The following is a 23653-nucleotide window of genomic DNA, read 5'->3' as shown; positions in this document are numbered from 1 at the left end:
GAGCTTTATAATAATGTTAGGAACATGGGGAAAAATTTTCGTCTCATTTTGAGATCGTACAATTCACAAAAACTATCAAAATCATATCACTGAAAAGAAGGGTAATTATTTTTTATTTGAAAATTCATCACCCAGAAAAATTTGAAATTTTGTGTGGAGCTTTATAATAATATTAGAAACATGGGGTAAAAGTTTCACCTCGTTTTGAGATTGAACAATTCACAAAAGTTATCTAAATCACAACACCAAAAAAAGAAGTAAATATTTTTTATATGAAAATTTACTATCCAGAAAAATTTAAAATTTGCATGGACATTTATAATAATAACAGGAACATAGGGTAAAAGTTTCACCTTGTTTTGAGATCGTACGATTCACAAAAACTATCAAAATCAGAACACCTAAAAGAGGGGTAAATATTTTTTAAAGGAAAAATAGCTACATGTAGCACAGTTTTTACCTTATTTTCATTTCCTAGCACGTTTTTAAAAGTTTTCACGATCTAGCACGAATCATCATTTTATTCCTGGATCTAGCACACCGTTACACTCCGTCTAACGGTGTTTAACGGTTTTTAGACGGAGTTTAACGGTGTGCTAGATCCGGGAATAAAATGATAATTCGTGCTAAATCGTGACAACTTTTAAAAACGTGCTAGGGAGTGAAAATAAGATAAAAATTGTGTTATATAGGGCTATTTTCCCTAATTAAATTAATTGAAAATCTTTTGAGCAAATTTCTAGGGCTCCTCCAACGTAATTTTTGACTTATAAAAATAACGTTTGGAATTGGGAGCATCTCCCGGGACCCCGTTTCACCCTGACAATGCTTGAAATGGGTGTTTTTTTTCTTTTTGTAAAGATAAGCCTGATTTTTCTTGCCTAATTGTTAATCTTGGTAATGATGTGAGAACTCTCACTTTTTTTTTCCTGTCAAAATTAAATTTGTCTTACATATAACAAGCAAGAGTAAAGTATTTTAACTCCATTCCAGTAATTTTTCCGTTTCACATCTATATATGCGTGATAACGAAATAATTAATTGGTTCATTAGTGGACAACTACAAAAAATAATTTTTCTCCCAGTATGGTGATGACTTCTCCAAATTCTCCTCCTTCAGTATATCAAAGACTTAAAGCCGGCGATTCTATTTCATCACAGAAAGTGCGTATCAATAGAACATAGCTTATTTGCACCCAGTACCTGGCATGGATCATTTAAATAACATCGAAAATATTTTTCTGACTTATATTGTATGCCCGTTTTCATACACAAGCATGGACTGAAAAGGAAAGGAATGAATTTCATATTAAAATGTGAACTTAATTTTTAAGATACCTTTCTCTACATTATATTTTTAGATATATAAAATTAACAGAAAATATACGATGCATATGAGATTTAGTAAAAATGATGAAGTGAACAATTTTTTAAGTTTTTGGAAGGAATAACATTCCAACAAATCAAATGGAAAATGCATTCGAAATGACTAACTCATGAAAGTGTCATCCTATAAGCAAATGGAATTAAAGGAGATGATCGTCGTTCCATTACATTCCATTTACGTGTAATTGCAAAACTTTCCATGCGCATTAGTATAGACCAACTTGAAAATACAATAAATATATGTGTTTAAATATATAAGAGAAGATTTTATGACATTAGGTCCTATTACCCATACATAGGATAGAAAACGTTAAAATAGTTTTATTCATTCATCACCGACACTACTATATGAACGATTATATAAAATTGTTTTGGTATAAATTCATGATATTGAAGCCTACCTTCCTCATCTCTTTCCCGTTCCTGAATATTTTTTTGCCTTTTCTATTCCCATTTTGTTATATTTCAATATACTACAAAATAAAATACATTTATCCTTTCGTATCATTGGCCTCCATTGCTTTATTTGTTTCCTTCCCTATGTGGTTCTTCTCTCTCTTTAGTCCCCCAATTCTTCTTTAGTTCGTGCCAACTGCACTGTTGGTTCCCTCTATTATTCTATTAATCTATTAATTAATTATTAAATCTCTTTTTGCCAATTGTTTTATTTTTCGTTTTGAGTTTTCGCTTTGAATTTATCATCATATAATAATCAATCTAGCTGATGCCTTAAGTGGTAAGGGATATATCTGGATATATACAATTTTATGTATTGGTTGAGCTGGAGCCAATGTGTAATTATACATCGGATGGCAACAACTCATATTGCGTATTGATACAGAACAAAACCAACTAGTCCATATATATATAGAACAATCAAGCAGCCCCCCCTAAAAATAGTAGCTTGAATAATGAGATTATTATAAACGTGAGAGAAATAAACTAAAAGAGCCATAATAAGTCATGATGAGGAAATAATGTCCCCAAATCTTGCTTAGGGGAAGAAAAATGGATGGTGCAGAATAATGATACACGTTGGTCCGTAGAACCAAAAGATTTTATATTCGATTTTTGTCAATGCGACTTCTCATATTCTTTTATTTAACTTTTTCTTTCTCACTCATAAACATCCTTTATAATTAGAAAAAAATCTTGCCTCATATCTTTTTATTTATTTATTTTTTTCCTATAATCACTTCGGCTCGTAGTTGTTCGCTACAATGCACTTGTGTTCGTAGTTCGAGCCTCGACTATCTCGTTAGTCGTGATATCATAAGAAAGAAAACCACTTTCTTTCATGAAAAGAAAATGCTTGATGATTTCAAGAAAACATATACAATTTAAATTTCCATGTTTCCCTTCTTTTTTTTTTTATCTGTGTGAACCATGGTATCCGGAAGTTCACTTAGACTCCGACTAATTTAGTCAAGCTGAGTCGACCTAATGTGGATTTTTTCTATTAACAAAACTCAAACTCGAAACCTTACTTAAGAGGAACAAGCATCAAACCGCTTGAACCAATCCACGTTGGTAATTTCCATATTTCCTAAACACAGCGTAAACGGCCACCTTCTACATACAGACCGAAGTTTATAATTAAGCAATATATTGAACACATTTATTCCCTGCTACTCCCCTATGCTTTTGAATCGTGCATCAGAGGGTCAAATCGAATCCAAAGCTCCGAGATAAGGTTTTCGCATCTCGGCTTATGAGGCCATCGAGCCCAGAAGATTCAACTTAGGCGCCCACCTTCACCACGTCGGGACTATTGATCCTATCAGATCTGGTGTAACTGAAAACAATAGCGACCGCGGTTTGATCTCTCATCAAGTCTCGACCGATCATGCGATTTAAGCCCCCATAGAAGTCATGATCTCAATCCCCACGAGGTCATGAGATCACGAAATTTCAATCGACCTTACCAGTAGCGAGGAAGGAAGTAAAAGTACATAAGTGGTTTTGATTTTTCTGACAAAGGCAGGTGAGCTTTGGGCCCCATCCATGTCTGGCCCACTTGAACTCAGACAATCCGATCAAATCATCCACCAATTCTGTTAGGATAAGTGTGGGCCTCTCGCCCATTCACTCAGCTCCATCCACTTCCCCTAAATGTGGGCCCCATTTTTCCCTGAAAAAAAGACCCTTTTTTTTTTTTTCTTGAGACTTCTCTTCCTTCACTCTTCCCCGTTCCTCCTCTCCTCTCTTCGCCTCTTCATAGCTAGCGGTGGTGGCGTTTGACTTGCAGATCATTCACTCTCATCTCATGATCCAATCCAATCCAATCGAAGCAACCTCCTCCTCCTCCTTCTAGAAACTTCCCAAAGTCCAAGAGACGCCCCCTTTCTGCTTCCCCGTCTTCGAGACGCCACCTCCTGCGACTCCCATCTGCCCCGGCATCATCCATTTCCATCCCCTGTTCCTTACACGGTTTGTTCTTCTCCGATTTTCCGTGAATTCAACGACCCCGACAAGAAATGTGAACTGGGGACCTCGTACTTCGGCTTGGCCTGTAGTAATCTGCTGGAAATTTCTGAGCTTGGCGCGGGCTCTGTGATTGATTCGGTTCCCTACGTCTTCGATGGATGCGAGATTGATGGAGACGGGTTTCCAGTTTTCCCGGAAACGGAAGAAGTGGATTTTGCTGCTCGGGGCTTTCGGGCTTTCTTGGTATGGTTTGTACAGGGCCTATCATTTGCCTTCTGTGGCTTGGAAGAGGCGGCGGCTGATGAAGCTCGTTGGAGCTGTAGTCTCGGTGGCCGAGGCTGTCTCGGACTCCTCCGAGATGATCGGGATCGTCTCGAAGGATCTCAACGAGTTCCTCCGGTCCAATTCTGATGAAATCCCAAACAGCATTAAGCAAATATCAAAGATTGCGAAGTCGCGAGAGTTCACCGGGTCTGTCACTGGGGTTACACAGGCCTTAACTCTGGGGATACTGCGCGGCTATAATAGGTCCAGCCATAGTGATGGAAGCCGTGGAAGTTCGAGCTTTGCCGATCGGGTTCTCGATAAGATATTCACACCCGCTGGGTCGGGCTTCGCTTCCGTTGTCGTGGGCAGCTTTGCGAGGAGCTTGGTCATGGCCTTTTATGATCAAACGGGGGGCGCTGGATCGGAATCGGGTGCTATTCCTGCATGGGTCAATTTGTTGTGCAGTGATAAGGGTAGAGAACTGATTGGAGATTGCATTCAATTGTTTGTGAGCTCTGCGATAGCGGTGTATCTCGAGAAGACTATGGACATCAACACATACGACGAGATCCTCGCGGGAATGACCAACCCAAAGCACGACGCGAAGGTGCAGGAGATGCTTGTATCCGTCTGTAACAATGCCGTGGAAACTCTTGTCAGGACCTCTCATGATGTTTTGACGAGCCCGAACCCGAACGGCCAGAAATCTCCAGGATCGGGGTTGCCGGACCTGGCCATCGAAGAGTACTCGAAAGGAGAAGATTTGTGCAGTGATGATAATGATAACAAGGATAACGGGTGGGTTACGAAAGTCTCTTCCACACTGGCTGTCCCGAGGAACAAGAAGCTTGTTCTCGATTTGACGGGGAGGGTCACGTCCGAGACGGTGAGGTCAGTGATGGAGTTTGCACTAGAGAAGGCTTGTGAAGGAATGGTTAGGAGGGTGAATCACGTCCAGGAGACGGTCACAGATCGGGGACGGCAAGTCATGAGGTACGTGACAGCCAAGTCGAATGTGATCACCACGGTTTGTCTCTCTGTGTGCCTGCACGTGCTGGAAAGTGCTTGGATTTTGGCACCAGTCGAGGACGATGAGCGATGGCGATGATGGTTCTCCTCCTCCTGCAAATTAGATATATCTGTCTGTCCATTGATATTACATTACGTACGAGAATTTTCAGATTCTTCAAATTACGATCCTCAATACTGTTCACCTAGCTTCATTGTGTGTGTTATACAGGGAATCGACATTTAAGCTGTATGGTAGACTTTGTCTGTGTATAGCCTCCAATTCTTTCACTTTCACGTTCTCTTCTTGAGAGCAGCAAAGGTGTTACTGGGTCACCGCGTCCAACCGTGTAACAATCCTATCGGAGTAACACTTTATCCTGCTTCTTTGGTCATTGCTTTGTGCCGTGACAAGTTCTATCATGGGCGCTGGCTGTCCAGATTCGTGCAAACCAGCTACTACTGTTGATCTAGTAGGTCGAAAAGAATCACTATGGTACTGACCTGATTTAGGATAGGATCCGCAGAAGTTTTCAATTCACATTTAGAACTTCGGGCACAGAGTTAAAATTATTCTTATGATTCATGTCTGAATGCACAAATGAATGTTGTTTCAGCTTCAGTCTGCAGTGAGCCAAAAAATCGGACGATATTCCAGAAAAGACGATCTTTCTTGTTTCTCTTTCCTGTGTAAATAAAAGATTATCGACGTATGCGCAATGTCAAGATCAAATCCTACACAACTCTAAACTATGGCACCGGCCCTTCACTTCTGCCCCATTGCAACACGCTATATAACGAGAGGAAATAAACCTGAGAGAAACTCTCTGACAACCGGTGAACAATGCTGTTTTCTTGCACCTTTCATGTGAAAGTATCTGCAGCCGCAAGTTTAGCTGTTGGATGTGGAGGCTGCTGCATTGGTTTCCTTTGCAGGTGCCTCTTCTTGAAGCTTCTTCTTCCAGTACTCATCTAGCGGAGGTCCGAATATCGCCTTCCCAGATACTACTCCGATCCTGCAGAAAGATGAATATTTCATCATTTTCAGCTTCATAGCATGATCTAGTGTTCCTGTATGATCCAGTTCTTTACTTAAATGCCACCGGCTGTAGTGAAAACTCCCATAATACATGAAAACATGCAGAGATCGACACATCTCATAACATATCAGTAATACACGAAAGGTTTCCCAACTGAACTGAATCTGCAGAAACATAGATGAAAAGGCCTACACAGGCCATGAGTTAAAGAAAAAAGACTCGGAATCAGACCAAGATATGAGACTTCCGGCTTTCGCTTCAAAACAGAAAATCTTATAAACAGTAGAACTTTGAGCACAAGATTTATGAGCCAAAGTTTATTATTATAATATATGCAACTGATGCAGACTACTCCAAAGAGCAATTGATGAAGGGTCAAATTAAAGCAATACAGAGCAATAAGGTTGTGTGCATTACGTAGCAAGAAATGCGATGGTAGCAGAAACCCAGTTAAACAGATTCGATATTCTGATGAGCAGAATGAGGAAACTCTGACCCACAATTAAAGCAACTAAAATCTTACTCGCGAAGGTTATCCGGCAATGCCTTGTATGTGTACATATAGTCTAATCGACTTTTTGTGAAGTCGCCGTGTCGGTGCCACCAAAAGAGTTGATCGAACGGCTTGCAAAGGGCCCGGACGATTACATAGGGGGACCGGACAAACCCCTTATTAGCCCACCATTTTGAACTTGTGATCAATCGCAAACATCGAAATTATCGTGTTCTACAAAGACAGGTAACCTAAAATTCATCTGATAGCTCCCTGCTACACGAACTTTACACATAAATTAGTGTCCTACAGGGTCAAATCCAATAAACTCAACTAGCTGACAAGAAAATCCGAACAATTAAGCCAAATGGCTCCCTGAAAAACTCAAAATTTGCCATAAATTCAATCCGACAAAGCACTAATTTGGGAAAAACGGCTCGTTAAAATGCCCAGAAGATTATATAGATCAAGCAGCGACGCCACAGGAATGAAGCCCAGGTGGAGCAAACGATAACAATTCGGAAGAAACGGATGCAGCAACCAAAATTAGATAAGTGAGTCTCAAAATCAAAAGAACGAGGAGGAAGGGAGGGGACAGAGATAAAAATTGCTCACACGACAGCTCCAATCACCATAGGGAACGACAGGAACTTCCTTCTCCCGAACATTGAGCATGCGAAGAGGTAGAGATGCGTGCTCTTGGTCTTGGATTCAGGGGATTTATCACTCTCACTCTCTCAGTGAACTGCTTCAGCTTGCTCATATATTTCTCCGAAGAACCGGGGGACGGGATCTTGCAAGGGGGACTGGAGTTGGCCCATGTAGACGAGAAGGCCCATTTTTTGGATTGATTGGACGTGGGCCCATGGGCCATTAGTTCCCGATAGGTTCGGGACGGCTGTTCGTGCTTACATGTCGTATTTTCATCTTCTCAATATCTGATCCATATCATATTTAAAACGGATTATCGAAGAAAATGGTCTCGGTCGTGTAATGTTTGGAATGGCGACGCTTGCTGAAACAAGAATCGCGGTAGAAAAATTTCCACCTGAATGCTCCTTTATTAGAGTTTGGAATTTATAACCTGTCTTTGATAACAAATTATTATGTCCAATTACTGAATCAGTTAGGAATGCATCCTAACGTGTTGATCTAACGGTTGCACAAGAATACTGAACGGTCCAATTGTTGGATTGGATAATCCATGAGATTGACCTCTTCAATGGTGTGACATGCCCCCACGTTCATTGCTCAGAGCAGTAGATTGATGTTGGAGACAGAATTGTGCTACCAAAGATCAATACGTGAGATATGAGAAAGGAAAGCGTAGCACAGCGGTGCACATTCATGCTTATTAACTAAGAATTCACTTCTCGTGCTGTATTATTTATATATCTTTATTAGATATTAGTGACTCTTTTTATTTCATCGTACCACAACGATGAAATTTCTTTGTAACTGAAACAAAAAAAAATAAAATCAATATGGGACCCTTTAGAAATTAGAATGACTAACTTCCGGTCACCAGTACGTCCATATTATTTAGCCAAAGGACTTCAATGAAGAGCTTAAGCATGCTCGTCGGAATTTTTGTATCTCCTGATGAAATCGTTTTCGATCTGGCCAAGGTGAGGCTAAACTATAGATTTTAATTTTGGTTCATTTTAATCCGAAGAGCCAAATACAACCGCAGTAACCTAAATTGCATAACACAGTGAGTGACAACCGAGATCAGAAGGATCTCTTCTCACTGCTTTCACTATAGATCGAACCGGGAACGTTTCCATATCGAAAATTTCTACTAATTTTGCATGTAATAGCACCCTATAGTGTATCAAGGTATTTGCTTCTGGGTGTACATATAGTCGATGTGGGCAGCCAGAGTTCTTCGAACTAAGCATTCTTCTTCTCCAAACCCGTTGCAGCCACCTTCGTAGTTCGTTCTTGCCTCTCCATCCTCTCTTTCCACAACATTCTAGGGGACAAAACAAACACACTCACACCAATCAGATATTGTTTGTAACCACTGCAGACCGACACAAAAGCATTTCATCAACATAACGACTGAGACGCGATATTATGTTCTATCATATCTCTCATTTTAGAAACAGTTACATATACTGAGTTGCAATGGAGTAGACTTCAACGACTGACCTCGGAGACAGCGGGGGCGCGACAGGCGGCGAAGGCGAGGGTGGAACAGAGCAAGAGAGACAGAGAGAGGCAGAGAAATTAGCCGTTGCCTTGCTCTTGTTATTCAGTTTTTTCTCTGTTCTTCTTTACCTTATTTCGGTTTTCTTTAAGACTTAAGAGAGACAGAGAGATTAGTGTTGAGGAATATATACAGAAAGAAGAAAGGAAGATGGTGTCAACTTTGGGGAAGCATGAAGACTTATTGACGATGCACAGTGCAATCTTTAAAGGAACAAGAATAAAGACTGTTATTCTCACCTTCAACGAAAAATAAGATTATTATTCCCACCCGGTAAGGATTTTGATTAAAATTGAATCACGAGATTTAGCACAGCTAACAAACTGCATTCAAATGTGGATGGATTTGGATTAGAAATCCACTGGAAGCACTTTGTAGGTAGGGTCAAATCAATATTCGAGTGAGAATTAGTTTCGGCTAATAAATTGAGGATATCTCGTGATCTTCCTAAATAAATAAATATAAATAATTGATGGACCATAAGAATCAAAGTGATTATTAATAGGAAACTTCTCACTTTACCGAAGGAACCAAGCCACCAGATATTGTTTTGCTTAGTCTAATCTAAACCAAATCTAATGGAATGTGTGATTGTTTGAGTGAATGGACTGAGGTAGGTGGAAATTAATAACATAGGAAGAAAAAGCAGGCAGAAATGATAGAGACAATCTCAACTCGTGACCCATATATAAAAGTTTATTCTTAGTAAAGATCAAACCAATGATTTATGTTACTTTCACATTTGGATGTATATTTCAAGTTTTGAATCCGATTGTACTAATTAGAAATGTGAAGTATGAGTCTTTTAAACAATCTCATTTGGTTAATTAACGACCGAGAGGAAATGATGACTTAGATTATCATGGACGTTGGATTCTTTAATTGTCGTAGATCATCAAATGTATTATGGTTCTGTGTATATGATACATAAGTCTAACCAATCTCACACGATTTATCTTGTGCATAAGTCAACAATCAGTTAGGTGAAATCTTTTTCTGTTCCTATGGATCGAAATTTTTATGATCATTATGTTCCTATGTAACTTGTATTTTTTTTTTGGCGCTTGCAACTTCTACTTTAATTTCTTTTGGATGTTAGCTTGGACCTAGCCATGAAAACAACTGATCTATCTTGAAGTTAATTTATCAAAATTTGAGTTTCAGAAAATAGGAGGGTGATCTTTGTTTGAGTTTGATTTTTTACTTGCTGAAATTTTCGCGGGTACATGTTCTTAAGTAAAAATTACATTTTCCTTGCATGTTGGCGTACATGGTAATTAAGTGCTAAAATAACCGAGAAATATGAAGGAATTTTAACAAACCCAATATATATAACACTAAATGGCCTACCAGGAAGAAAAATTGAGTTTGATCATCATTGATGTTTTTCCTTTGACCTCTCTTTGCCTTTCTTAGGCTAGACCAATAATTATGCACCAATTGATGGCGATTCTACATTATCATAATTTTCCATCACCAAATTTGCTCAAAATATGTATTTTTTTTAATCCCGACACGAGAATTCTTCAATCATAAGTTGCTTGTCGGACTAAAACATAGAAATTTCTCTGCTTAAATTTTGAATGCTGATCTAACTTTTAAAAGAATTGGATTTCCTTTTAAGACTTATATGTAAGAACTCTCATAAATTAAACTTTTAATGGTTTGGGGCTTATGACACTTATATAAGGTATAAATTTCATGTCATGTGAGTGGAAAAAATTTATGATTAAACAAGTTTCAACCCTTAGTTGGTCTGACTTGTCTTGAAAGTGAATTAGTCTAGGCATAGAAGACTTTTGGATATTTGGTGGTGCAAAAAAAAAAAGAGAGACAAGAGTGGGGAAAAGGGACAAAAGGAAAAGCATTGAAATGTTCTTTGGATGCAAAAACGTGAAAGTTCTGGTCAATCAGTTCAAGCTTGGTGCGTCTCCTCTTTCTTTTTGGGTGTCTGTGTATCTTTAATTTTTCTTTTTGCTGAATCACGGAATTTTTACAAAAAAAATACGTGAATAATTTCATTAAAGCAACCGGTAAAGACTTATAAAAAAAAGAAAAAGAAACCAGTAATTTCTTCGAGAAAAATACATGAGGAAATTTTATTTAACAGAAGAATAAATAAAAATTAAAGATTAAAAAGCGGGCAATATAAAAAAAAACAAAGAAAAGAAAAGGTATTCATATCGGTTGCTTAGCCCAAGTGTTTTGTTTGTTTTATCAAATCGAACTTCATTTAACTTAACTTTACTTTATTTTTCTTTTCTTTCAATTCAATAACATAATTACTACTTTTAATTTTTTTTTCAAATTCTCTCTCATTCCTTTTTTTTATCTATTATTACGATAAATTTTTTAGGAAAATTTACCTAAAATGACTTATGATTTACCCGTTTTGTCAAATCTATAATATAAATTTTTTTGGTCAAATCTATCTCATGGTTTACTTTTTGCATCAAATCTATCCCAGCGTTATATTTTCCGTCGACATCTAGCGGCTATGCTGACGTGGCGCCCACATGGCAAGTGTGTCCCATTATCTCTCCACGTGCCACGTCAGCACGACAGTTAAATGTTAACGGAAAAGATAACGCCGGGATAGATTTGATGCAAAAAGTAAACCATGTGATAGATTTGACCAAAAAAAGCATATGATAAATTTGACAAAATGGGTAAACCATGGACCATTTTAGGTAAAAATCCCAATTTTTTAATACCAAATTCTCTTAATTATTCAATAATTTTTCCTCAATTCAATATCTCAATCATTAAATTTTCTCAACTATTTAATATTTTTTTCTCAATTTAACAATATAATCACTACCATTTTCGCAACTATTTTTATCTTTATATCCTCAAATCAAACTAAATCAAACTTAACTTCATTATCAAATGCAATGTCAATTAGTTCTCACCGCCTAGCTTTCTCTCACTTTTGCAATTATTATTATATTGCTTCTAGCTAAAGGAAAATTATAATTAGAAATATAGAGGAATTTCAAGGAAAAAAAGTTAGCGGAAACTTTTTTTTCTCTAGTTATGCTCCCATTCGCGTATGCGCAACCACACCATGCCAGGTCAGTGTCGAGAGCAGCAAAAAGTACGTCTCATGTAAGTACCCCCTCGGGCAGTGTTAAGAGCAGCCAAAAGTACGCTTCGTGTAAGTCTCCCCTCAGGCAGTATTGAGAGCAGCCAAAAGTGCTCCTCGTGTAAGTCCCTCATTGCCTGAGCACGGAGTAAGTCTTCTCTCAGACAGTGAATGAAACAACAAAAAGTGCTCATCGTGTAAGTCTCCTCTTGCACGAGCATGGAAGAAGAGGCCGGCTCGATGTCAGTTATTGAGGGCGGTTATTAAGAGTACGTGACAACATGTATGCAAAAAAAAAAATTGCATGTGAGGGCAAGTGTTGAAAGTAGAAATCCCACACGAAAAAATTAAGAGTAATCAATGGGTTTATATGTGACTTAGGTACCAACACTTAATAATTTGAACTTTTAAGTAGAAATGATTATGAGTATAAGTCCAATGAAATTTCAATAGCCACATGTTTTGTATGCAATCTAGCTATACTTCTACGGATGATTTATGTCATACATTATTCGTGTGTATGATCTCATGCATTTTCAATAAATTTGAAATAGTGCACACTGGAAAAAAAATGTTACAATAGCGAATACGACAGTGACTCAAATAATAAGAGAATTTGAAGACAACATCTTAAATATAAATCCTATCAAAAGAATGTAATATCGTTCACCTAAAAAATAAGTACGTTTGCATTTGGTTTTCGAGTTGGATCATTATTCAACTTAACTTGATTTTGTGTAATGATTGCTAGTGTTGATAAATATCAAGATGAATGAGATTATACATATGTATGCATATAGATGTGAAAGTAAATAAAGAATTTATTATTAAAAAATTAATTATAAAAACGTTTAGGAAAAAAGTATGAGTGGAAATTGTTATTAAATGAAAAAAAATACAAAATAGTAATGATTACAGTATTGAATTTATGGAAAAATATGATTGAGTTGAGTATAATAAAGTTTTATACTTACATCTCCCACAAAGCCAATACTTAAAAAAAAAGGTGCTTAGATTTGTCTAAAGAAGATTGGTCTAATGTACAAAAAGGTACTTTTGATTCTTTGCAAGTTTCAGCTCACTCGTGACATTCATTGGTTTGACCGATCAAAGAAGGGGAATACTCTGATTTGATGGTCTGGCTGATATTTGATTAGTTAGATTACCACTGATTTGAATTGATCATAGAAACTTAGTTGATTTGATTTGAATGTTTAGAGATTGAGCCATTTAGAATTTGGTGGATTGCATTAGTTTAGATGTGTGATATGTGAAGGGTTCTTGAGCCGGATACCGATTCAAGACTCATTTTGTCTCAGCTTCTCTAGAAACAATCTCCATAAGGATTGCGCTATGATCTGCTTCCCGATTTTCACTGGAGTTCTTAGTGTAGTCTCGAGAGATTGAGAACGGAGTATAGCATAAGGAAATATTTCTGCAATTGTACCTGGTCTTATTTGATGTGTTCAACACATGTTAGTTTTCCTTTATAGTAGTCTAGGCGGACCTGCTGTATTTTTCTATCTCTGTAATTTGCCCTCTTGGACATTTTCCTCTTATATCCATTTTTGTAATTAATGGACATTCATTGATCTTCAAGTTTTTTTAAAAGAGGGCTTAATCTTAATATTGTCAATGGGATTATACGCGGGTAGACATGAAAAGAATGGAATGAAATATAGAATAAATCATGCAAAGTGGAATTATTTTATCCCGTTGATTCCATTTCATTCTTTCCATTCATGTCTCCCAAATACAGGGTTAGTCAAAAAAATAATTAATCTTTCTTGCGTGTCAAAGCCCAAGATTATTGTGTGCACCAAAATCCTTCAACTGAATTTTGTTCAATTCTCTTTCTACCAGTAATAAATAAAAATTTATGTTTATATTTTTTCCTTTTTCAAAACTTTCTAGCAATTTTATATAACTTTCTTTCTTTTTATTATATATACACCTTTACGCTTTAATTCTTTTACTTTCATAGACATTCTTCATTTATATTTTCTTTTCTTGCACAATATATATATATATCCACCAATCATTTTAAGAGGATATCATGTCCCATATTTCAACAATTTCGATGACGAAAGCATGCCATCTACTATGTTAAGCTATTGTTAAAACTTTACAAGTGACTTCTTATATTATTTGAATACATTCAAATATAATTCTAATAATGATATGAATTTTATTAAATAATATGGAGCATAATACAAGTCGAATAAGCTAAGATTAGATTATTGCATCAATAATGCAATGTGAAAATTCTGCAATAAATATGAGATAAATAAAGTGAACTTATTATAATCATAAAGATTTTTTTTTGTGAATAAGTAATGTCTTTTTTTTGGTAATTAGAAACTTAATATCTTTGTTCCTGCAAAACTGGTTACAAAATGAATTTATTAGGAAAAACCAGAAATCTATTAAGAAAACCATTGGAAACTAGTTAAGCGATGGAGGAAATGTCGGCTTTGGTATCACGGAGCCTTAGGTATAATCAAACTACTCCTAAAAAAATTTAAAAATTTATGAGAAGAATAAATTTAAGTTTTTATAAATAATTATTTCATAAGCAAAATCAAAGATTTGTATATATATATATATATATACTTGCACTAATACGAATTGGTTGAATTTATCTCTTGGCATCACATGTCAATCTTTTTACCTAGCGGAGTTGATTCCCATACCAGCAAAGACAAATTAAAACCAAAATAAATAAAGAGATCAACATCAATTTCTGACGAACAACTTCAGGCTCGACAATTCTTGAATTATAGGCAAAGCATATAACTTTTCCCAAAATTTGTTTTAGCATAAAAAGGCTATGGCATCAAGTAAAATTGCACCTTTCCAGAACAAATTCGACAAGAATATATGTACTATCTTCTTCTCCCAGTAATCCCTTTGGATTTCTTAATTCCGTGGTTAATCCTAATTTCCTTTAAAAAATTAAGTTCTTAACATTGATATACAATAAAATGGGCCACCTCGGGAAAAAAATAAATAAAATGGCAAAAAAGATAAATTTGAAAAATGTATTTGCGAACAAAGTGCACAAACGCATATATTTGTTCTGTGGAGGGTTTCCATTCATCAATAAATGAAATCTCCACCTCCACCTCCGCCTCGGCCACCTTGTCCTCCCCCTCCTCCACCTCCTCCACCTCCGCCTTGGCGGTGTCCTCGTTGCTCTTACTTGTGCTATAACTCCGAATCGGTTGACACTAACCAACAGCCTCAGACGCCGGTGTACAATGGCAGTGGTGTGTTTTCTTGCAAGAGTCTCGACGGGCTGGTTTCGCGAATCATGCATGGTATGGCTGCAGTGTTTTTCATATCCCTAGAGCGGTGCGCTTGCATTAAGATCGAAACCAAGGATGATTCGGAAGGTTTGCAATTGATCTCTACAGCCGATAGAGAAGAGGCCGATGATGACAACTGCAGCGTGGTAATCGATAGTGAAACAGTCTAATGAAAGGGTCGAGCTGAAAGGCCAAAAGCATCTAGATCAGTGATCAAGTGATTATGCATATGTATGTCATTTCTTATGCATGCCATTTCTCTAAGCATGATGTAAAGCTAATTAACTAGCCACAATAAACATAATGTTTTATCAATATTATGCTTTTCACATGAGGTCTTCGTTTTTCTTGTTTGGTAGTTAGTCCACTAACGTTATTGTATTCGATGTCTTATTGGCTGAATTTAATTTTCGCTCGGGTGTCAGCGTTGCCCTGACTAGGAAGTTAAATACTTCATTATTATCGACATATATATATAAGAGGTGGGCAGCATGTTCCTCTTTTACCATAATTAACGTGACATGATATAAATATGCTGAATTTGGATAAAGCACCATTACTACTAAAAACATGCCGATTACCTACGAAAAATTTTCCTCGATAATTTTCCCTCCAAAACTCGCCGATAAGGTGCCACAAAGATTTTCTGGTGAATTAGTGGCGGCATATTGGCGGAAAAGTCATAGCTAAGTTACCGAGGAAATTTTCCTCGGTATGTCGTCGATAAGTGCTCAACAGAAAAATAAATAGCACTTCATCAAGGGAAAATTCCTTGAAAGAAGAAAAATATATTTTTAAGGAATTCGGCTTTATCGAGGAATGAGATTCCTCGGTAAGCCGCCGGAAATACAATTAAAAAAGATTAGCCAAATTGACCGTTAGCTGGATTGAAGTCTCTGTCGTCTCTCTCCTTCTGTTTCCTTCTCTCTCATTCTCTCGAGCTATTACACACAGCCATAGCACCCTCGGGTGGACTTCCGGCCAAGCTCTTCCTCACTCGCAAACACGCACTTCCTTCGAAGCAGCACTCGGGTGGACCTCCGATCGACCTTTAGCTTCAGTGTGGCTCGACTTTCGACCTCCCTTGCTCAAATTTGTGTCTCGTCTACCCTCTCTCTCTGCATGCACCGCGCCAGCCGTTAATTAGCTCAGATCCGAGCTCCGACAAACCAAGCAAATGCAGCATTCTGGCTGGTGAAATGTGGGCTAGCGTACCATCAGCGCAAGCAGCCACAAACCAAACCAGAGCAATGACCAAAGCGCCCGAGATCGAGAAAGCTACATAGCGTCGATGACATCGATTCATCGCGCGGACAAAAAGAGAGCAGAGAGTGGGCAGAGCACGCAGCGAGAGTAAAGCTTCGGATCTCAAGATCCGACGTCGACGATAGAGATCTAGCTAGCTTCGGATCTTAATCTTCCACATTATACTCGACCGATCGGCCCGCGGTATATATATATATGAAGCTGCAAATATAGTTTTTTTCTTAATTTATTTGTAATTTTTTGCTGAATTAATTTATTTGTAATTATTTATAGTTGGATATATAATTAATTAATTATATCGTAAAATTACTAATAAATTAATTATAAATTTGCTTAAATTTAGTTTTTATAATTAAATTAATTTTCTAATTTTTTGGATAATTGGAATAAGTTTAATTAAAAAATTAATTATTTTATTTAATAGTTCGAATTAAATAACGAGTATATTTGCTTGTATATGAATATCACAAAGGCAACAAGTGGCACATTTGTAGGGACCCCTTCTAAGATGGAGTCCCATGTTCGAGTCACCATGAAGACCCAATTTCTAGGGAATTAGTACGGCGGGGTGCATGGGGCGGGAGCCCGGAGGTCTTCGGGCGGGTGCATTGGTTAATGAGGTTTGATGACATGTCAAGGGTTTTAGGGTTTTGAATTCCCTCGAAAACTCCTTGGTATTGACACCGAGGCATTATTGAGGGAAGCTGCCTCGATAAAGTTGCGGATTATCGTGGGATATTCCCTCGGTAAATCCCTTGTGATGCAGCGTACACGTAAAGAACCTGTCACAGACCCGTTGATTCCGCAGAATACCGGAACTACGACCTTTAATCCTTATTGATTTTTCGAATTCCTAGAAAATTGGCATTCAATTCGAATCGAATCCGAGAATGACCAAAGAGGACAGTAGCTCCAAAACTTTATTAAATGATCAAAAGACAACCGTTAAACCCTAGGGTTTTACATTGCTTAAATAGGATTAAAAACGTCTAAATTACACGAAAGACATAAGTTTTTCTTAAAATTGTAAAAACGCCTAAATAACATAAAAATGCTCATTTGAGGCCCTTAATGATGGAATTCGGCCTAAATCTTGTCTTTTCATAGCCAAGGGCTATGAGTTGTGCTTCGGAAGCCGTTTCCCTCGAGACAGGGTCGTCAAAACCTATTTTTTTCGAGGTATCGATTTGTCACGTCTTCTGCTGCATCATTCTCCTTGGGTGGAGAGAACTCGCCATCGAATTGTCATCTTCCGAGCTATCATCTGCGTAAGGAATCAAGTGCTTCACATTAAACACATCAGCAGTACGAATGTGGCTGGGAAGCTTAAGCCAATAGGCGTTTGGATTGATATTCTCTATGACCTCCACATGACCAATATTTCTGGCAGCGAGCTTGTAGTAGTCACCAGCAGAAAAAAGATCCTTAGCAAGGACAGCTCAGACAAAATCGCCAACTTCAAACTCCACTTGCCTTCTCCTTCGGTCAGTAGCGGTCTTGTATTTCCTGGCAGCCTTCTCCAAATTATTCTGCACTATCTCATGAATCTCTTACTACCCGTGAATGAAGTCAGCCGCCTTTTCATGGACCCTGGTCTTATTCGGCACTAGTAACGGATCAAGGGGACCTTTGGGAGTAACGAAGTACACCACTTGGAAGGGACTAAAGCTGGTGTTGCGATTAACAGCGTGATTGTGCGCAAACTCTGCCTGACTCAACTTCTAGTCCCAGCTCTTCACTTGCTTCCCTAATAGACCCCTCAACAGATTGCCCAAGGACCTGTTAATTACCTCTATTTGCCCATCTGTCAGCGGGTGATAAGCCATACTGAAGTTCAACTGGGTGCTCACCATCTTCCAGAGGCTCCGCCAGAAATGGCTCAAGAAACGGGTGTCCCTATCAAACACAATAGAGACAGGTAGACCATGCGAACGGTAAACCTCCCGAAAATACAACCGAGCAACCCGCACAGCATCAGTGATTTTCTTGCACGGAATAAAGTGTGCCATCTTGGGAAACCTGTCAACGACTACATATATAGGATCATTGCCTCGCGGGGTACGGGGCAAGCCAAGGACGAAATCCATACTGATATCCAACCATGGCTACGAGGGAATCGGCAGGGGCACGTACAACCCCGCATTAGTTGCAGTACCTTTGGACACCTGACAAACCTTACAGCGTTGCGCGTACTTCTCCACCTCTTTACAAATCATAGGCCAGAAATAGGATGTTTGGACCAAATGTAAGGTCCTGTCTCTCCCCACATGACCCTCGTCTTGTAGCTGTTGGATAATGTGGGTCCTCAAATTACATTCAGGGATACAAAGCTGATTACTCCTGAAAAGCAAATCATACATACTTCGTTCTCTCTCTAGCCCAAACTCTAACAAGTGCCACAGAAAAATAGGGGTCGACTTCAAGCAACTCAGCAAAAGAACTAAAACCAAATACCTCAACCGTCATCTTGCTCAGAACGCTACGCCTCCAACTAAGAGCATCAGCAACGCGAATAGTGATTTCGCTCTTGTGATTCACCACGAAAGTGAAACGTTCCAAGTAAGCCACCCACGATGCATGACGGGCTGACACCTTATCCTGGCTATGAAGGTGTTTCAAGGCCTCATGGTCGATATACAAAATGAACTCCTTGTGAAAAAGATAGTGCCGCCAGTGCTTCACCGCCTGCACTACATCATAAAACTTCACGTCGTAAGTGTTGTACCTCATCCTCGCCCCGGTTAACTTCTCGCTGAGGAAGGCAATTGGCCTGCAGTTCTGGCTCAAAACTGCTCCAATTCCCACCTTCAACGCATCAGAATGCAACTCAAAGGGTTGCTGAAAATCAAGCAGGACAAGAATCGGGGCAGTCGTCAAACGCTCTTTGATCTCCTAGAATGCCGCTTCTGCACCCTCAGTCCACTTGAATCTGCCGCCCTTCATGCAGTTGGTTAAGGGAGCCATAATACCGCCGAAGTGAGGAATAAACTGCCTATAGAAGGAGGCTAAACCATGGAAGCTCCTGACTTCGATAATATTCGCAGGTCTAGGTCTCTGTCTGACTGCCTCGACCTTGGACGAGTTAACTCTCACACCATCAGCAAAAACAATATAACCAAGGAAAAGAACTTCCGACCTCATAAAAACACACTTCTTCCATACAGCATAGAGTTTCTCATGTCGAAGGACAGAGAATACTTCACGCAAGTGGGTCTGATGTTGCTCGGGGTCGGCGCCGTAGATCAAGATGTCATCGAAATACACAACCACGCACCTGCCAATGAAATGCCCCAGAATCTAATTCATCACTCTCATGAATGTACTCGGCACATTTGACAACCCAAACGGCATTACCAGCCACTCAAATAATCCCTCCCTAGTCTTGAATGCGGTCTTCCACTCATCACCAACCCAAATCCGAATCTGGTGATAGTCGCTCTTCAAGTCCAGCTTAGTAAAAATCTTGGCACCACTCAGTTGGTCAAGCAGATCATCCAAACGAGGAATGAAAAAATGATACCTGACCGTTATCTTATTGATGGCTCGACTGTCCACACACATACGTCAGGATCCATCCTTTTTGGGTACTAGAAGCACTGGGACGGCACACGGGCTCATACTCTCCCAAATGAACCCCTTCGATACCAGCTCCTCTACCTGTCTCCTCAACTCTTCATGTTCAACCGGGCTCATTATGTAGTGTGGCTTGTTCGGAAGAGATTGGCCAAGCCGAATATCGATATGGTGTTGGATGTCTAGCAAAGGTGGTAGTCCATTTGGCAATTCCTCAAAAAAGACATCTTGGAATTCTTTCAAAATCGGTAAGGACTCAACAGACGCAATGTCCTCCTCTACAACCTCCACGCCCACGAGAGTAAACATAAACTCCGCATCATGTAACTCATCCTGAAATCGGGCAAGGGACAATAGCTTGGTTCCGGGAACTGGATTCGCAGGTCGGGACTCAATGGCGACTTTGTCCCTGTTCGGCACTAGTACAATCTTCAACCCCTTATACGTGAAGCTATATTTGTTGGTCTTCCCGTCATGGCTTAAGCTCCTATCAAACTGCCAGGGCCTCCCAACAACAGGTGACATGCATCCATAATAACAACATCACATAAAACAGAATCCCTATATCGAGAGCCAATAGAGAATGTAATCAGAGCATGCTTCGACACATTTACTTCACCTCTTTTATTCAGCCACGCCAGCTTATATAGTTTGGGATGTTGTTCAGTATGCAGGCCCAACTTTTGCACGGCCTCAGCAGACACAATGCTCTCGCAGCTGCCCGAGTCTATCATGACACAACATACTTTATTCTCAATGGTGCAGGTGGACTGGAAGATGTTGTTACGCAGCCAGTTTTCGTCCGCAGCTCTCGGAGTCATACAAGACCTCATCACCACCAGATTGGGCACCCCATCTCCTGTCACAATCTCCTCCTCCTCATCGAACTTGGGCTCTCCATCGCCTCCCGCTTCAAAAACTGCGTCATCAAACTGATCCTCTTCGATAAACATCGCCCTCTTTTCCCCTTTTCTACACTCAGACTGTCGATGTCCATGTTCTCCACACTTGAAGCACTTCGCTCCGCTACTGCTCGGTCCAATATTGGCAGGCTTCGACGGACGCCCAAGAACAGTACTACCACCGCTAGCTCGGACAACCCGGAACGACGATTCCTCCACTGGTCACCTCGCTGACCTCTCACTTCAGCTGCCTCTCAACAATCAGGGCCCTCTGATGGGCGGAAGACACACTAACAGGGTCGAACAAATTGATTGTGTAATGTAACTGCACTCTCAATCCGCCTATATATCTCGCTACTAGCTGATCCTCGATTTCTTGAAGCACATTACGAGCAACCAACTAGGAAAACTCACCGGCGTATTCGTCCACCGACCTACTACCCTGCCTCAAGTCTTGCAGGCGTTGATACATGATCCGTTGAAAATAATAAGGTAGAAAGGCAGCCCCTCAAATTTTCTTCATCTTTTCCCACGACGTGATCTTAGGTTTCCCCCATTAAGCTACGGGTAAGCTTCACTTGTTGCCACCAAGCCGTCGCCTTACCACGCAGTCGAGTCGCCACGAATTGTACCCGCTTGTCATCAGGTACCCCCTTGAACTCTAGAACTTCTTCCACCGTCGCTAGACAATCTATAAACTTCTCCGGCTGCAAGCCCCCTTAGAATTCAGGAATATCGATCCTTAGGCCGGTCTCCCATCGCCTCTAGTCCGTTTCTGTGGTCGGCAATCAACCTCTCCTACGATCCCCCCCAGCATACTCAGTCGCTTCCCCTTGAAAATAGGAATCATACTCGTCATCCTCCAAGTCCGCAGTCGGATTAAGGACTTGGCCACACCTCGAGTTGACCTTCTGTCGAGCCTCCATCAGCGCTCCCATCCTCTCGGCTAAGCGATCCACAACCATGTCCAGCCTACGCTCCAACGACACCCCCAGCCGAGAATCCATGATCTGCTCGATCCTCCGATCCAATTCGTCATCCTCCGTAGCACGAAGTTGATTAACAGTTCTTTGGGGCGGCATCGCTGATCCAAGAACGAATGCAACTCTGATACCAACTGACGCAGCGTACACGCTAAAAACCCATCGCAGACCCGTTGATTCCGCAGAATACTAGAACTACAACCTTCAATCCTTATTGATTCTTCGAATTTTTAGGAAATTGGCATCCAACTCAAATCGAATCTGAAAATGGGCAAAGAGCACAGTAACCCTAGGGTTTTACATTGCTTAAATATGATTAAAAACGCCTAAATTATACGAAAGACATAAACTTTTTCTAAAATTGTTAAAACACCCAAATAACATAAAAATACTCGTTTGAGACCCTAAATGATAGAATTCGGTCTAAATTTCGTCTTTTCACAACCAAAGGCAATGAGTTGTGCTTCGGAGGCTGTTTCCCTTAATATAGGGTCGTCAGAATCTTTTTTTTTTGAGGTACCGATTTGGCACGTCTTTTGCCGCATCACCTTGAAAGTATCGAGGATTTTTCTAGGAAATGTTCTTTAAGATTATCGAGGAAATTTTCCTCGGTACCGGTGCTGAGGAAAATTTCCTCAATAATGCCTCAAAAAAAAATTATTGAGGGCAATTTTATCGAGGGGATATCCCATCGAAAAAACGTTGATAAGTGTACGGAATCGATGAATTTCTAGTGATTTTGCCCCTCGGTAATAGGATGTTTTTAGTAGTGCATGCCCCTTTACTTCTCTCTGTCGAGAAAATTCTCACCCAAGAATTCCAAAAATTTATTCCATAATCTACAAAGATTTGTCTCATGAATTAGAAGGGTATTTCATGATCGATCACTACTTTCCATGGCTTTTTTTTTTCCTTTTTCTTTTATTCCTTATTTGTTGGAGATTGCTTTTTTTTTAGACAAGGGGGAAGGCTAGCTAGCTAGTTAGTCATTAAGATTCGTTTCTTCTCTCTTGGATGGGATCAATTCTTTCCTTTTCCCTCATTTTTCATTTTGTTTCGATATATAATATCATGTAGATATATATATCTCATAGTAAATAACGGTTTTTTTTAAAATTTTAGATTTTACTGAAACACCTAAGTAATTTACCATCTATCGAATAAGTTTGGGAATGCCGTTTCGTTATTAAAAAAAAAAAGAATAAGCTGAAGGTTTTTATGATGACAAGAGAAGAGCTAAAGAGAGTAGGTTATGAATCAATGACCAGTTGTACAGATTAGATTTGTTTGGATATAAGGGAAAGGGAAGGAAATGGAGAGAATGGAGGAAAAGTTGTATAAATTTTTCAACAGTTGTCATACAACTTTCTCTCACTTCTCTTTTTTTTAAATTTCCTTCGTTTCCCTCCATTCAAAATGGAGGGTAAAAGAATAAATATTGGACAGTTTAGAAATCAATTATTATGGGGCCGGTAAAATGTGGATGAAGTAGTAAAAAGGCAAGAAAATCATCATCATCATTATTATTATTATTTGTAAGAATATAATTAGAGTTGCAGCGCAGAAGATGGAGCAGAAGAACAAATGGTTAGGCTAGGCTTTTGCTGGTTGCATTTCCAGCTTTTGTATCTGAGGTATCAACAAGACAAAACTATATTTGCAAGAGTTCAAAATGTATGAAATTATTTTCCTCTACAAGTGAG

At 39.2% G+C, this 23653-nt stretch overlaps 1 protein-coding gene and 2 long non-coding RNA genes across 3 annotated transcripts; 1 reads left to right on the top strand and 2 right to left on the bottom strand.

The window, feature by feature from the left end:
* Positions 1-3547: 3547 nt before the first annotated feature.
* On the top strand, positions 3548-5506 carry LOC116200728 (protein PHLOEM PROTEIN 2-LIKE A10-like). Its single transcript, XM_031531586.1, has one exon. It carries the CDS (start codon positions 3968-3970, stop codon positions 5186-5188), a length of 1221 nt encoding a protein of 406 aa, XP_031387446.1. The 5' UTR covers positions 3548-3967; the 3' UTR covers positions 5189-5506.
* A 143-nt stretch (positions 5507-5649) lies between these two features.
* Positions 5650-7393, bottom strand: LOC116200729. Its single transcript, XR_004155729.1, has 2 exons — positions 7237-7393; positions 5650-6104 (listed from the first exon to the last, which is right to left on the bottom strand). It is a non-coding gene; the product is annotated as an uncharacterized LOC116200729 (long non-coding RNA).
* An 874-nt stretch (positions 7394-8267) lies between these two features.
* LOC116201575 lies at positions 8268-8983 on the bottom strand. The gene is made up of 2 exons (XR_004155899.1): positions 8776-8983; positions 8268-8596 (listed from the first exon to the last, which is right to left on the bottom strand). It is a non-coding gene; the product is annotated as an uncharacterized LOC116201575 (long non-coding RNA).
* Between the last annotated feature and the right edge of the window lie 14670 nt (positions 8984-23653).

The sequence above is a fragment of the Punica granatum genome, chromosome 3, assembly GCF_007655135.1.
Source record: "Punica granatum isolate Tunisia-2019 chromosome 3, ASM765513v2, whole genome shotgun sequence".
Taxonomy (NCBI): Eukaryota; Viridiplantae; Streptophyta; class Magnoliopsida; order Myrtales; family Lythraceae; genus Punica; species Punica granatum.
Note: the sequence above shows the minus strand (reverse complement) of the source record. Positions and strands in the feature narration are given on the sequence as shown.